The 16,589-nt window shown below is 36.4% G+C and overlaps 1 protein-coding gene across 9 annotated transcripts in view; it reads left to right on the top strand.

The window, feature by feature from the left end:
* The window catches only part of REV1 (REV1 DNA directed polymerase), a 63,349-nt gene that overhangs the window by 21,209 nt on the left and 25,551 nt on the right, over positions 1–16,589 (top strand). For 5 of the 9 annotated variants that reach the window (XR_012590077.1, XR_012590074.1, XM_074608982.1 and 2 more), the window contains 7 exons: positions 3,967–4,116; positions 6,247–6,962; positions 7,689–7,796; positions 9,274–9,390; positions 14,097–14,229; positions 15,165–15,293; positions 15,969–16,123. Coding sequence is in view for 5 of the 9 variants with exons in the window: in XM_074608982.1 (XP_074465083.1) it covers positions 3,967–4,116; positions 6,247–6,962; positions 7,689–7,796; positions 9,274–9,390; positions 14,097–14,229; positions 15,165–15,293; positions 15,969–16,123 (1,508 nt within the window). In the remaining 4 variants the exon portion in view is untranslated. The remainder of the gene's footprint in view (positions 1–3,966; positions 4,117–6,246; positions 6,963–7,688; positions 7,797–9,273; positions 9,391–14,096; positions 14,230–15,164; positions 15,294–15,968; positions 16,124–16,589) is intronic. The other 4 variants (XR_012590078.1, XR_012590079.1, XM_074609015.1 and 1 more) reach the window with 1 other exon arrangement.

Below are 16,589 nucleotides of genomic sequence, written 5' to 3'. Positions count from 1 at the left end.
GACCCTGCTCTGGCAGGGGGGTTGGACTAGATGATCTCCAGAGGTCCCTTCCAACCCTATGATTCTATGATTCTATGATTCTACTGCAGAGTAATGTGTGGTTGCTTTAGCGACGAAATCAGTCTTTCTGCACTCCTCTTGTTGCATGTTTTTGCTACCTCTCTTATTTCTGCAACAAATGAAGGAAGAGACTTATTGGCAGACCTCCTTTCTAAATCTTTCTTCCTTTATTTGAAAAATACATGACACAATTATGTAGCTTGTAAAGGTGGTTGTGCTATGTCCAGTGGAAGCCAAATTAAGGTTACATAGGTGGTTTGACATAAACTGTTCTGAGAGCTTGACTTTCAAATTTGAATATTCTTTTAAGAAACGTTCTTTGACATTTATAACAAAATCACGTTTCAGAGGTTGAGGATAACTAATGACTAAAACGAGCTACCAGTAGAATTTGTGGATTCCTTATTTTGATGAGAATTCAGAATGCAAAATACTTGAATAAATAAAAGCTGCCAGTCTTCACACAGTATAGCTTTCAGAAGAGATGCCGTATTAATTTAACACAGTAACCTTTTTTGGAAACTAGCAAAGCATTGAAGGAGAAGGCGATGGCTTTTATAGCTATATCAGAAGCAAATGAAGCAGGCCTGTAGTTGAATGGTGGGGCAACCTCATGACAAAGGATACGGAAAAAGCTGAGTTACTCAATACCGCGCTTTCTTCAGTGTTTAGTGGCAAGATCTACTTTCGTGCCTTGAAAGCCTGTGTGCCTAGTGGTGGCAGAGTTTGTAAAAAAGAAATACTAACAAAGGTATAAGAAGCATAAATTATGGTTCACTTCAGGAAACATGACGTATACGACTCTACAGTACCAGATAGAATGCATCCAAGGGAGCTGAAGAAGCTGGCTGATATCAGTGCTACGCCACTCTCTGTCATCTCTGAAAATTTGTGGAACTCAGATTTTCCAGAAGACTAGATAAAAGGCAAATGTCATGCCTGTCTTCAGAAACGGAAAGAAGAAGGATCCGGGGAACTGCACTGTGATCAGCTTCACTACAGTTACTGAAGACTATGGAAGATACCTTCCTGGAAGCTATATCTAGGGTAGCAAATCATGCCTGACCATAGTGGTTGTCTTGTATGGTGAGATGAGTGGACAACAGGAGAGCAGTAGGTATCATTTGCTTTGACTACAGTAAGGCTTTTGACATAGTGCCCCATTGCATTCCTTTAGGCAAGTTGGGGAGATACAAATTGGATAGTGGGCTGTGCTAGCTGGGTGAAGAACTAGCTCAGCTGCCTGGCTCGGATAGTAGTGGTCAGCAGTTCAGAGTTGAACTAGCAAGTGGTTACAAGAGGCATTTCTGAAGGGTCCATACTGGGGCAGATGCAGTTTAATGTCTTCGTTAACAGCATGGACGTTAGTGATGCAATGGAAAGTGCCTTCAGCGAGTTTATTGATGACAGGAAATAAGAGAACAGTTTATGTACTGAATAGCAGGGCTCTCAAAAGAGGGGAGGAATGGGATGACAGAAACGTCATGAAATTCAGCAGTCAACTGCAGAGTCCTGCACATGGGACAGAAGTAATTCCAGGCAACCAGACAGACTGGAGACTCACCAGCTAGGACACAACCTTGTAGGGAAGGACTTGAGGGTCTTACAAGTTGACCATGGAGTAGCAGTTGTGCCGTTGTGGAGATAAAGGCTAAAAGCATACTGGGTTGCATTAGCAAGACCATAGCCAGCAGGTCAAGTGAAGTGATTCTTCCAATCTATTTGGCACTTCTGAAGCTACATCTGGAGTTCTGTGTCTGATTTTGGGCTTCTCGAGTACAAGATACTGGCAAACTGGAGTGAGTTCAGAGGAGAACCACGAACATGAATAGGGGCCTGGAATATGTGATATGACGAGAGGCTGAGAAGGCTGGTTTTGCTCTGCTTAGAGAGATGGCTAGGAGAGGGTCTAATTGTTGTCTTTTGTTAACTTATATGGAGGTTATAGAGAGCATGGAGCCAGGTTTTTCTTCAAGATGCACAGCAAGAGGACAAGAGGCAATAATCACAAGTTGCAGCAAATAAAATTCTGGGTATAAGGAAAAGATTTTTCACAGTGAAAGAGAGTAAGCAGTGGAACAAGTGCCTAGAGAGGTTGTGGAATCTCTGTCATGGGAGATACTCAAAATTTGGGTGGACTCAGCCCTCAGCAACCTGTTCTAACTTTAAAGATAACGCTGATTTGAGCAGTGTTTGGACTAGAGATCTCCAGAGGTCCTTTCCAACCTAGTTTTTTTAGTGATTATAAATTCTGTGATCCAGGGAGTGTGGAGTGGGGAAAGATGTTGCATGATGCATCTGAAATAGGATTCCTATTGCTGCATCTTAATACAGTTTGAAAAAAACAAACCAACTGTGTTTGTTTACTACAGTGCTACAGTTTGTTTACTATCTAATAGTGCAGTTACTCCAGTAGCTAAAATCTTAGCATGAACAAGTTCTTAAATAAGTGTGGGGTTTTATCATCTTGAAGTTGTGGTAATGATTTTGAAGTATTACTTGGGTGGTTATGCATCCAGGTTCACACAGTGATACGAGAAACAGTCTAACTAGGCTTAGTTGCCTAAAAAGCATAGCTGCTGCATCACCATTTTCTGTACAAGAAAGCTTTGGAACTCTACCATGTGTATTTTTAACTCTGGCAATGTTTAATGTAAAGGATGTTCCTTTATGAATGCTATATATTCATGTATCAAACAATATTTAATTGATATATTTTTAAGGCTGTTTTTACTATCCCATTCCCATAGAAACCTTGCCAGATCTCTGTGTATCTGCCTAACTAGTTTTAGTTTATCTCATTGGGAAATGCAGTCTCCCACTACGTTCTTCTCTAATTGCAGCAAGAAAGCTCCTGAGGGCTTTTGTTCCACTGTCCTGCTCCCTTGACAGTACTACAGATTTGAGCTAGTTAAAAAGCACATCTCCAAGAGAAAGCACTCAGGTGTTAAAGAACAGAAAACAGTATCTCTCACTCAGCTAAATTCTCTTTAAAAATTTGAATCCCATTGTATCTTCAAAACTGAACGCTAATATTAAGCTGCTTTGATATGAGAGAGGTTCCTCTGCTGTAAGAAGTTCCAGCATCTCTGACCCAGTCCTCAATATGAAGAGTTGTATATGAAGAAGTGGTGAAGTATAGGCTGGGAAGGCTGTTATCTCTACTGCCAGCAACAGGCGTTGTGGTGGAGAGATGAAATCATCCTGTGGTGTATTTTTGAGAGGATTCCACTTCAAAGTCCATGACATCCCTAAGGAATTTAGCAGCTACTGAAGTATAATTGCAGTTTCAGTGGAAGAAGAAAGAGAAGAGCGAGACAGAGTGGAACACGTAGGACAGAACCGTAATGATTGTGGTAGATATTTATGGGAGGTCTATTTGGAAATTATTCTTCAGTGAATTTTCTCACAAGAAGGGGTAATTATCCTTTTGGAATGGAAAAAGTAGTTTTCTTTGTAAGAGTGAATTGTGTCCTAGCTAACTTCCTTCAAATTCTACCCAAATGTGCTTGGAACACATGCGTTTGCATTGTTCCAAGTTAAAGAGCTCAGTCAGCATTGTTCAGTTAGAATAACCTGGACCATTCATGTGGGGTTTTTGACTGGGCATTGTTTATTTTGTTTTGGGTTCTGTGTGAGTCAGTTGGAGAAGAGAAATGGATGTAGGCAACTGACCGACACAACTGTGCAAATACCTTTTGTAGTACCAGTCACCACATCACAAATGACTTTCCAGTTCAATCCAGTTAGTAGTGGGAAACGGAATGTAAGTACATGTAGCAGAACAGCAAAAGGTAATGACCAAAGTAATAGTTTATTGTACCTGAGGTATTTTTTAGCATAGAAGGTTGGGTTTTTTTAAAAATGTCCTAAGTAGTAACTTGTTCTTTTTTTTTTTTATTTCAGCATTAAAGCTGGACGTCTTCTCTCGCACATTCCGTATCAGCTATACACCAAGCAGTCAAGTGTTCAAAAAGGTCTCAACTTTAATAGCATATGCAAACCTGAAGATGCCGTGCCAGGTCCAAGCAATATAGCTAAAGATATCAACAGGGTGTAAGTGTTTCTGATCTCGTAATGCAGATGTTAATCATTCACCCATAATGGGTTTGCATTTATAACGATATAGCATTTTTAAAATTAATTTCAGCTTTATAAGAGGGAAGCTCTGAGGCACCGAAACTTAAAAATAAGTTATAGCTATATAAATAGTTGAGGACAGAACTACAGTTACCTTGACTCCAAGCCTTGTCTCTAGTCTTTGGACCACACTTTGTTTGATAACGTGACCTAGGAGTCCTAGGATGTAGCATATCTGTATGGAAGCAACAGGCATACATTAAAGGATTCTGACTAGTGACACTGAAAAGTAGGTCTTTATTTCAAAACCAAAAAACTTACATGATTTGATTATTGTGGTAAAGGTGCCTAGGAACAAAGGTAAATGCATACTAGCTGTTAAGTTCTTTCTTTAGCTTCTTTTAAAAAAAAGTCACAGCATACCTTATGTATGCTAACACCAAGGTTTAAGTCACGCTTGAGAGAGGAGTTGTATTAAAAAATCCAATTGCAGTATAAAAAATTCTCCTAAAAGAGCATAAGAAGGGAATAGAACAGAAAGCACCAGAGAAACTCTTTAAGTGGCAGAGGAATTGGAATTTGGAAAGAAACCTTCCACTTGTGCTGTAGATTTTTTTAAGAGGATTCCTGCATCTTTTTCAGAAGCACATGTTTGTTGTTTAGAGGCAAGAATCATAAAATTATAGAATTGAGGTTGGAGGAGACCTCTGGAGGTCATCTGGTCCAATGCTACTGCTCAAGCAGGGCCCAGGACACTGTACGAGATGCTATAATTTTTGATTTGTTATGGTGATCTGTGTTCTTCCACAGTCCACTGATCTATTTAAAATCCAGTTCTGCATAATGGTGAAGAGACTTTACCACATGAGTGGGATTTGTCTATATTCAGGAAAAAAAACCAGTGCCACAAAATGGATATCCTAAGCAGTATTTCTTACCCGTATTTTAAAAAGAGTGATATAATCACCTTCATCTCTTATTATTGCATTGTTAATGTTTTTTAAATGAGAAGAATATTCAGATTTCCAAAAATATCAATTTAGTCTGAAAAGCGTATGAATTTAAAAGCCTGCTCTATGCACTGATACTAAATAAGTACCACTGGATATACAACTTTAAGCCATGCAACTCCTCAAAAATATTATGTTTAATATAATTTATGGTTATGATAATCTTAACCAAATTGTTGTCTCACAGTTAATTGGCTTTCTGTTTTCACTGGTATACCGGGTAGCTAATTATTTCCTACCTGTGTTTTTGTGTACTTAAATTGCTAGCTTTGGGAGTTGGGAGTGATGGTTGGTTTTTTTTCAACAAATCAAGAGTATGCACAACTCTTGAGGGCTTTGGTTTTAATTCCACTTAGGGTTTGTTACAGAGTTAATTTTTTGAACGAAAGCTTTGCCTCTACACTGTCAGAGTAAAAGTAAATTGCCAGTGAACTTGCGGCAGAATACTTTGTTTTATGTGCTTAAGTGATGAAAAGTAGTTTGTTTGGGTTTTTGTCAAAAGCTAAGAATATATCTGATTTATAGAGCTTGAAAAGATTTTTCGTCAAGAGAAGATAAAATAAATCTAACACATTAATCTAAAATAATTTTCTAAAAAATAGAAGTTTTCTATGTATAGTTTCTTTTTTTCTTTTTTTGTTTATTTGTTTGTAACTAGATAAGGAAAATGACATCTCTTGATGAAAAGATAAGTCCTTGTCATGATTTGCATATTGCTGCACCATTCATGCTGCCATGGTAGTACAGTTCTGCTAACAAATAAATAATTATTGTGATTTGATTGGAGACCGCTGGTCAAATTAAAGGCCTTAGAAATAGCTTCTCTAATGTGAGCATGATTTTGGTCGCTCCCATAAACTCCTAGTAGTGCTGCATTAATACACCGAATCTGTGAAATCTTTTGTACAGCAACACAACATTTTGTGACGTTGAGAGGACATGGCTCAGAGTTTGAGATAATTGTCTTGAGAATGTAAAAACTACTCAAGTATATACTGATAACAATTAGGAAGATAAATACATAGCACTTGAAATGACCTGTAAATGTGCCTTTTTAATAAAAGATAACATTATTATATAATCGTATCTGTTTCAGAAATCATATTAAAAAGTGTGAGATGGAAAATGAGATCACAACCAATGGAATAAGTAGCTGGAATGAAGAAGAGGAAGAAGAAAGTGACGATTTTGGATTTACAGAGCTGGAGCAGATCCTTCCTGGACGGAAACAAAATGGGATTCAGTCTCATAAAGACAGCACTGCCATTTTTAATGGACACACACACACTTCTACCAGTGCCTTAAAGACGCAGGATTGCTTGGTGCCCTCTGGCAACGGTGTTGCAAGTAGGTTCTCTCCAGGCCCTGTGCAGGAGGAGGGGAAGACTGAAAAAGGCATGGTTGACTTTAGAGACTGCACAACGCAGCAGTTGCAGAAAAGCAACAAAAATACAGACTTTTCGTGGAATCCACATAGGACTATGAGTAACTCATCCTCATCTTCATCTTTGCACAGTAATGCTAAAATAAATGGTGCTCACCACTCCACTGTTCAGGGGCCTTCAAGCACAAAAAGCACTTCTGTACCTACTCCTCCTAGCAAGGCAGCTTCCTTACATGTGTCCAAACCTTCAGATTGTAGTTTTATTTCTGACTTTTATTCACGTTCAAGACTGCATCATATATCAACATGGAAGTGTGAATTGACAGAGTTTGTCAACAGTCTGCAGAGAAAAAACAGCGGTGTCTTTCCAGGAAGGGAAAAATTAAAAAAATGGAAAGCAGGCAGGTCTGCACTTAAAACTGACACAGGTAGATACTTGTTTAAGAGGGTTTTTGTTGAGGAGATGCCTTATATCTTTCTTTGTACATTAAATGTCTAACCGAGACTAAGTAGGTTAGTATTGACATTACAGATAGTATTCACATTCACTTGAAGAGCTTGGTGATTTCGATGCACTGAAAATTAAGCGATCCAACTGCTTTTGGTTTTGTTTGGGTTTTTTAACTTAAAATGTGACATAATGTGATACTCTGGTTTATATTCAGTTTTTCCTTGCAGAAATAATATTCCTGACTTTACCAAGATGTGTGGACTGATCAAGGGGAAAAATAACACTATACGCAAGTCTGTAGTTGCTGCGTGAAAATCTAAAGGGAAAAAACAGAAGAAAAAGCCTTGCTGCTTATAGTTCAGTGTGAAAATTTAGAAGATGAGTAACATTTAGAAGTGAACTAAAATCTAATTTTTTTTTTGTTAGTAAGAGTTTTATATACCTTGTTAGGTAGAAGGTGTTAATTATGAGAAAATAAAATAGAAACTTTAAGTTGATGCATTGTTTTAGGCTGTTTGTCTACTATTAACATTCACATTTCTCAGAATTTTGTAAATGTAAATATCTTCTTGGTGAGAAGAAACAAAAATCTTTATAATTTAAGGTGGTAAAAACTCGATAATAGTCCTTGATGACTACTGTGAGTAGTACCAAAGTATATAAATTAGGGTTCAAGTTTTCTATTGGTGTATCTTCATACTAGGTAATGTGTCTGTTGCGACCTCAGCCAAGCCACAGAGCTGTATAATGCACGTGGATATGGATTGCTTCTTTGTGTCTGTGGCTATCCGAAATAGACCAGATCTCAAAGGTCAGTATTTAATTCTACATGTTAAGCCTTTAAAAAAAAAAAAAAACCAAAACCAAACTTGCACACTTACAAAATGAACTTTGCATGTTAATCTCTTTTTCTGGCATCTTTGGTAGACCATACAGCTTTCATATTCCTGCTTACTTTCTCAAAATCCAAAAGCAAGTGGAAGAAAAAAATGGAATTCTCCTTGCTGTCTCCTTTCAGTATCTAAAGTAAGAAGAGAGAAGTAAAATCTGGAGTAACCATTCTCTGTAACATTGCACATGTCTTACTGAGACTTAACATATTAGAAATCCAGAGATCAAATTCTCGTTGTACCAAAAGCGGGTTTTGATCACTCTTTGTTTAAAAAAAAAATAAAAATGAATGAGATATCCTAATAATATTCCTGAAGTAATGTAGGGAGATTTGTTTAACTAGAAAAGTGGAAAGGTTAAGTCTGAGAATTAATTGCCTCTTTGCCTGATTCATCTTTTTCAAGGGAAATTTGCTTTGCCTTCCATTTTCTATCTAAGCTCTTGCACATGAAGTGTAATAAGAGCTGCAAGATGAACATTGGCATTTAGAAGTCTGAGTTGTGTGATCATCCTTAGAGCATAGGAAGAGTTAGTGGAGCTCCTTAGCAAGTTTTGGTGGTTTTTTTCTGTAAGTATACCATTCAGAAATGGAGATGCTAGTTTTTCTGTGCTAACGCTGAACTCTGGTGATGCACAAGTCTGAAGATTTTGTGCAGTGGGGACCATCTGACACCCAGCTATTGTAGACCTTGGGAAAGAAGAGTAAGCTGTATATAGGATTCCTTTGCTCTCTTCTGTTCAAAGGCAGGAGCAACTGTATCAAAGATACTCCTGGTACGTTTGGGTCTTTAAAACTTTATTTCCTGCCAAGTTTCAAATGCCATCACTGGAATATAAAGAACCTAAGGCTTTTCTGCAAATACTTTTTCTGTTCCACAGAAAAAGTTCCTCTAGAAAAAATACATAGGTGTTGATATTGCTAAAAAGTCAAAAATTTACTAAAGATTTTATTTTGTGCAGTTATTTAAACAAGTGAAACTTGAGTGTGTTCATATGTGTATACTCTTCTCATTTACTTAAGCTAATAAACATGATGAAGTATTTAAAATCAGTAGTGTTTGCTGTGTCTTAAACTAATGAATCATTAGGGCATTGGTGAAGTTTCACAGCTTCCATTTATACTTGTTATTGAAGACAAACAAGTGTGGCTGTATTTTCACTCTTAGAAAGCTTTTCTTATTTACACTTGACTGCAATTAAGACAGCAAATTCATAGTCACAATGGAAAGTCACTTTCATAGCTGTTTCCGCCTTTATGCTATAAGAGCGTATAAGCTTGAAAGAAATTATAAAAAAAAAAAGCAGACATCTTTATGATCTTACCCTAGTTGTGCTATTATTAAAATGTAAGCTGTTATAGATGTTGACTTACAAGTACCTGCATTTCTTCTCCACAGGAAAACCAGTAGCTGTAACTAGTAACAGAGGTGCAGGAAAGGCACCGCTGCGCCCTGGTGCAAACCCCCAGCTTGAACAGCAATATTACCAGAATAAGCTATTGAATGGCAAAGCAGGTACAGATAAGTCTGTCTGTCTGTTTGTCTGTATGTTTTTAACTTTTGTTATGGAAGACTTTTTTCTTAAAATTATTAATAAAGTACATGGTGGATAAATTAGGTTTTTTTTTCATGCGGGGAATTTCAGAAAAGAAATAGCTTTGGAAAACACGGTGCTCTGTGGCCTCAGTAATAACATGCCAGTGTGACTTCTTGCTAACTTTGCTCAGTACAGGTGAATTACTTTAGAGTAATTTTAGGTTTTACTCACTTCCGTTGAAGTTGAGTGTAAAGTATAATGTTAAGTAATTTTTTTAAAGTAAGAAATAAGTACAAATTCCATTCTGAATAAGTCTATTATAGAGAAGAAGGTACAAAATAAATTTTAAAATGCTACTAAAGTTTTTTTACTGTAAAATGACAGCACATGGCCAGTGAGAAATTGATTGTTCGAAGTTGGCTTTGGAATTGCATGTGTACAATATCTGTGTACAATGAGTTAATTTGGGTGGTACTTAGAGCATTTTAGGTTTCTGGAAAGTCTGTGCAACTTCATGAGTTCTGTCTCTCCAGTACTTTGTTTCCTCAAAACCAGAGCATCTGTCGTAGTCTGAGAATTCCTTACTTCCCTGCAGTAATTCAGAAATTGGTTACTTTCTGTGTCTTCAGGAAGTAGTATACTAATGTAAACAAAACCTACTTTTACTACCAAGTTTTATTATTATTATACTGCCTGAACTGCATTTAATATGAGGAAAGTATATTGCTAAACATTGGCGACTTGTTTCTCTTTTTTTCTCCAACAGTCTGATTAATCATCTTGAAACTTAGTTTTTACCACAAGGTTGGTAAAAAGTACATATACAAGGGACAAAGGAGAAACTCAACTTCCAAATCTAAACTGAAATAGCAGCTGTCCCTCGTATACACACTTTTTACCAACCTTGTGGTAGCAAGTACTATTGTTGTAAAGTTTACGCCTTGGTGAGATACAAGAGGTAGAAAAAGACAGGTTGTTCTTCCATGGTTGTTTCTGAAAGGTTAGTACTTTATAGAAAAAATCAAACAAACCTCTAATAAATTGACATTTTTCAAAGACATTTGGAGACAATGTATTGCAGGAGTTGATGCTATCTTATTTTTATTTTTATTTTTGCTGTAGTTTAAGAACACTTCAAAACTGAGGTAGAATACATGTTTGTGAAACCCGCTGGCCTTTAACATTTTAAGGACTTTTCAGGATGCTCCAGACTTAGCTTCTGCTGTGTTGTTTGCAGTGTCATGTAGAAGTGCGTTACAAGGATAGCTGTGGCTTTTATGGAGTTGGATTTTCTGTAGTATAGCTTGTGTATGAACTAATTATTGGTAGTTCAGTTTTATACAGTGACTTCGTAACTTTTGTTAGGACCTTATACTGAATAAGGGTGGGACTTTATACAATCAAGTGATGTTTGGAGAGTGAGGCAGTTAAATTACAGAAGTTAAGCTGATATCTAGCACATTCTTTGCAATTCACAAACTCAGTAGTATCTCTTCCACTATATTTATTGCTTAAGGGTACAGCAGATTTCAGCCTTATTGTATAACAAACTCAGTTTCTTACTGCAGCAGCTGTTTCTGGATATCCTCACATTCATTTCTTTTACTTCAGCATCCAGTCTCACTGGCTTGCACGCAAGCAGGCAGCTAGCTCTTTCTTTCTTGATACTTAGTCTGATTGTGCAACCTGTTGTTTTGGTGAAAGGATTTTTTCCTAACACTTTTTATAGTCTCTATCTCATTAGCTGCAGTTCAAAAATTTTTTTTCAGTCTCTTTATTAATTTTTATCTCCATGTACAATGTTTTTATCAACACAAAATATAACCTATTGTTTCTGCTTGCATTCTCATAAGTACATGGCTTGTCTTCCTTTTGGGGAAAAGAAATTACAGTTAGTTATGGTCTTAGACAAAAAGATGGAATTGCAGGTTAGGCTTCTCTAACATCACAGTATCTTAGTGTATGTGAAACACTTCACAGCATGCGTTTAATTGTGTCATGCCAGAGGTAAATATGGTCCAGTAGGCACATGTATCACATGGAAAAGTACTTTTTTCTAAAATATAAAAAATACAGAATGCTAAATTGTGCTGTTAAACATATACTATTCTGTTTGGGGACATGTTACATAAATGAAATCAGAAGGTAGTTGGGACCAATTTTGAACGTGAGCATATTTTTACATCCATGCTTCAATGTGGAACCCACTTCATTTTTTGATGCTTCATGCTTTCTAGGCTGTTCTCTGATTTTGCCTTCTCCAGGTCTTGCTTATTAGGAAAAATGTTCCAAATTAAAAAAAGAACCAAACCAAACAAAACCAAACATAAGCAAACAAAACCAAACCTTATGAATCATTTTGACCAAATACTGAATTCTGCTGCTTCAGCTACTTCTTTTTTTGCAAATTACTTCTTTAGTGATACTGGTTCCCACCTTTGATCTGCGTTGTAGGCAAATATCTAGTGTCAATAGAATCTTGAATCTTTTATGAAATACTTTCTTTTTCTTGTTTGAATTCATCCAAAAATGCATAACTTTTAAATTTAAAAACTTGCTATCATTCTCACCCTAAATCTCCAAATTGGAGATAGCCTTTCCAGGTAGTAGAAATTACTTCTCTACATACGTGCCATCTTTAACATTCATGTTCTAAAGATAGAAAATTAACATATGTTAATCAGGATTCATAGTCTGGGGTCTCTTTTCCATGGCCAGGATGCCCAAGTTGTGAATGTTTTCTAGGCTTCCTTTCCCTCAACCCTAGTATCTCCCTTTTTTCATTCTAAAGAGCAGCAGATTTTAACCATCATATTAGTCACAGATTTATTCTCAGCGATTTCTTTTTCACAGACTTGGGTCCTGGCCTCTGATTTCTCCATCCGTTGCTCCACATTCACCATGTGCCTGTCTAGTTTCCCAGCTTTTGATGAGAGGTTCTCTACCTTGCCTTCCATTGAGGACAATGTGTTCTGCATTGCCCTGAATTTCACATGAAGTGGCTCCATCAGCTCATGGGGGGATCTGCTCTGCTGCGATGTGGAAAAAGTCGACGAGTCCAGTGAAGATAGACAAGATGACAGCATCATCTCAGGCCAGGGCACAGGAAGGCATGGACTAAAGAAATTGTTCTTGTCATTCTTATCTTTATTTGGGGCATAATTTTGCTCTAATTTTCAGTTGCAGACATCTTAGGTAACTTACTGAGCTCATCATAAGTTAAAATATTTAAGACCTAAAAAGGTGCACAAATTTAGCAGAAATTCTGAATAAAAGCAGTTTTTCACATGAGTCAGGCTCTACTCCTGCTGTCTCCACTCACTCATTACAACACTTCCTCTGGTCTGATATGTGCACATAGCGCACCACGTTTCCTTTCAGTCAGATTGTCAGTGTGCAAGTTGCTGGTACAATGAAATATGATTAGACATTGTGTCGCTCTGAAGAAAACTCCCTGTTCGTTATGTTACAGAGGTGTATGGTATTAAATAGACTACAGTAAAGAAAATAAGCTATAACATACATACTATATTTCATTTTAAGTAAATGGAAACCTTTGGTCTTTAATAATACCTTGTTGGTTTGATTCTGATGGGGAGTTTGGGAGGGCATAGTAGTTTTTGCATCTAGTCATGTTTTCAGGCTGATCTATATGTATCTTTCAAGGTTTACGTACTGTGAAAACCCAAATAGAAAGGCACAGAAAATGCTTTACATGATTCCGGTATTCAGTGTCATGGAATTCTGCTTTAGTACCTGGTATGCACTGGGCCTGGAGGACACTTTAAAATTGATCTAAGAACATGCAGTAAAGTTGTATAGAATTAGGGAAGGTCTGTCTCATTTTAAGTCTGGGGTTGCAGTATTTATAGTTGTGTCATTTTGATCCAAGATAAATCTATGGTGATACTTGAAAGAATGTGACGTATCCTAGTAAAAGAATTACTCGGAAGTAACAGCAGTTGTTTTGTCAATTAATATCCCCATAAGAGCGTTAAAGGAAATATAAGTTTCTAGCTAGTGTTTTCTAATTTAAGCTAATTAGCATTCTGGTTATTTCACTTCTTAAAAATCACTTTGTAGGATCTAGATTATTAGAAAAATAGTTTTAAGTCAGAGGTTGTAAGTATGATAAAAAGTGGGTTTATATTCTGAATTTAATTTCTGTGTTCTTGTGGTGGTTGTGCTTTTTATAAAAAGGAATGTAGCAAAGTGTCCTCTTGTTCAGCCAAGCGGTTGATAATAAATTTTTGAGTGTCTTGCATCTGTTTGCAGGATATGGTTCTAGCAGTTAGCCTCAAGTGTTTGATCATTTTTATTGTCATTAAAGCTAACTGAGATCAGTCTTATTTTACAGTATGGTGTATGTAGTCACCAACAAGCTGTTGTCTATTTGGGAGGAAATAATATTTTTCTGTAGCTTAATATTCTTCTCAATAATACGTACAGACCTATCTGCAGAGAGAGATTCCAGGGAGGGAAGGGAGGTGTAGTGTGTCTGTTGTTTATGGGTTTTTTTCTGAACCATGTTGTGAATCAATATAGTTTTAAGAACCTCTTCATCAACAGGTAGCAGTATAGAAATTGTATAAAATAAAATCCATAGTTTTTTTTTTGTTCACGTTCATTCTGTTAAACTGTTAGGAAAAATAACATTAAAAAAATACAAATGTTATTTTCCAAGCAGAAATTAGAGTACCTGATAAGCTGGACTCATCAGGCTGGGAGCATCCGGATTCCACACATGTGAATGGAGCTGACTTTGATCTCACTGTTCTGTCCATGGCTGAAATAGCTTCTTGTAGTTATGAAGCCAGGTAAGTAAAAGTTACCTGTCAGGTTCCTTGAAAATCTCATACAGGTAGGCATAAAACGTCCAAAAGTAGCAGTTGTTAAGTCAGTTTCATTACATTTATTTAGAGAGGAGTTCTTTTTTATGATTTCAGAAGTTGTAATTGTTAGAATTTAACACAAGATCTTCCCTATAGATGCTGCTTTTATGGGATTAAGAACACTTTGTTACTGAAGGTTTTAGTTAAAATCAGACAGTAAGTGTGATTACTAAACTTAAAACCATTTCTTGGGCAGATTATGTTGAGCATCCCCAATAGCATAGATAAAAAATGTTCAGAATATGAAACAGCTTCTTATAAATATAAGCACAGTGTTGGAAATACAGTTTTCTTACCTTATGGAAATAATACTCCAGAAATTATTCATAGAACCATAGAATGGTTCAGGTTGGAAGGGACCTTAAAGATCATCTAGCTCCAACCCCCCTGCCGTGGGCAGGGACACCTACCACTTCATTCATATTCAGAACCTTTTTCAAGCATGCTAGGATAGGCAGGCTTATATTTGTATCGTAAAAAGTTACGAGTTTATTTATTGCGGGAGCATAATTCTGTAAGCTTGCACAGTGGAATGTAAGACCTTAGTCACTGTAGTATATGTGTGTTTTAATTTGAAACAGGAGATAGCATGTAGTGCTTTCTGGAGACTTTGTCTTAAGCATGTTCTCAAAGGCAGGCTATCCATGGTGCATGCCTGAATATTATACAGCTAATTCAAATACTTTATTTGCAGTTAGGTTTCTTACCTATTACATTGCTAGCAGTTGGACTAAATTCCTTGTCATTGATAATTCGTTTTTGTGGGAAAAGAGAATGACTTCATTTGGAAATACTCCATATTAATTTGTTGAAAAGTTGGTACTCTATTTATTTGGTGTTTTTTTATTAATTCATTTTAGACAAATCGGCATAAAGAATGGAATGTTTTTTGGACAAGCGAAAAAGTTGTGTCCAAATCTTCAAGCAGTTTCATATGATTTTGATGCATACAAAGAAGTTGCACGGACAGTATATGAAATATTAGCAAGGTAACATGTAATATTTGTTTACATGATCTTTCATGGTAAGGTTATCAAGCATATTTCACTTGGCACAGCTAAATGCCATTATTCAGTTTTTAGTGTTTTCATCTCCGTGTTACTCTTTAGCTTCAATGAAGCCATTCCTATCTGAGATCTTCCTTTTGCAGTATTTTGGTTATTTTGAGCACTGTGCTGTTTCTGAGTATTCTCTTCTTTTAAAGACAAATCCTGTAAACAGTAAAGATTTGAGTTCCAAAGGAGTCATTGTTATTTTTTTTACTGATTACACTATGAGAAGCAGATCCCTGCTTATTAGTGAGATTCTTCCAAGAGGTTTTTTTGAGTAACTTAAGAATGGGTTATTGGTGTAACATCTATTAGAAACTACTTTCTGGTTTAAAATGCACTTGAACAAAACTGAAAATTTGTTATTGTCAATGATAAATAAGTATTCAACTACGCCAGTTGTTCCTTTATAATCATGATGCATGTTGAAATTAGTCCTACATTAGTAATGTTACTGTAATTTACTGGTTTAGCATTTTTAATATGTAAGTGATGTGTAATACAAAATAAGCAGGGAAATGCCACCACAAAAGGAAGACTTTATTTGCTACATATTTGTTTTAACAGATGGTGAGCTGTTGCTGGTGTTTCACCTCCTTTACTTTGTATTGATAGCTATACTCATAACATCGAAGCAGTCAGTTGTGATGAAGCACTAGTAGATATCACTGAAATCCTTACAGAGACCAGACTGACTCCTGATGAACTTGCAAATGCTATCCGCACCGAAATCAAAGCCCAAACTAAATGTACTGCTTCGGTTGGGATGGGTAAGTACTTTATTTCGTTTCTGATTGCAAGCAGCGCCTGCTATTGTTAGGTGTATGAAAACTATGTAAGATAATAAAAATCTAAGTGCTTTTGCGATATGGAATATTATTTCCATTTACATTAAATTAGTGTAAATAAAAATGGAAAAAAAGCTTCATCAGTGGAAGGTTTTAAGCAAAAATTGCTGTCACTTCTCCTTTGTTGTCTGAACAGCGTGCTAAAATTCCATCTATGATATTCTTACATTAATTTTTATGAAATGCTACCGTATTTTTCCAGTGGAAAACTTCCGTTTTTCCAAATGGAAAATTGAGCACAGATTCTGTTCCTTATTGGAGATAACAGTAAGAGTTACAGGATGGCATGATTTAGGGTAATTATTAGAAAGTATTGAGAGCAAACAGTTGTGTGATTTGTAATAGGTATTGTATATGAAATCACACATCTGTAAGGACTTCCTTGATT

Source organism: Larus michahellis, chromosome 1 (assembly GCF_964199755.1).
Source record: "Larus michahellis chromosome 1, bLarMic1.1, whole genome shotgun sequence".
Classification (NCBI taxonomy): domain Eukaryota; kingdom Metazoa; phylum Chordata; class Aves; order Charadriiformes; family Laridae; genus Larus; species Larus michahellis.
This window is presented reverse-complemented; position numbering and strand designations above follow the sequence as displayed.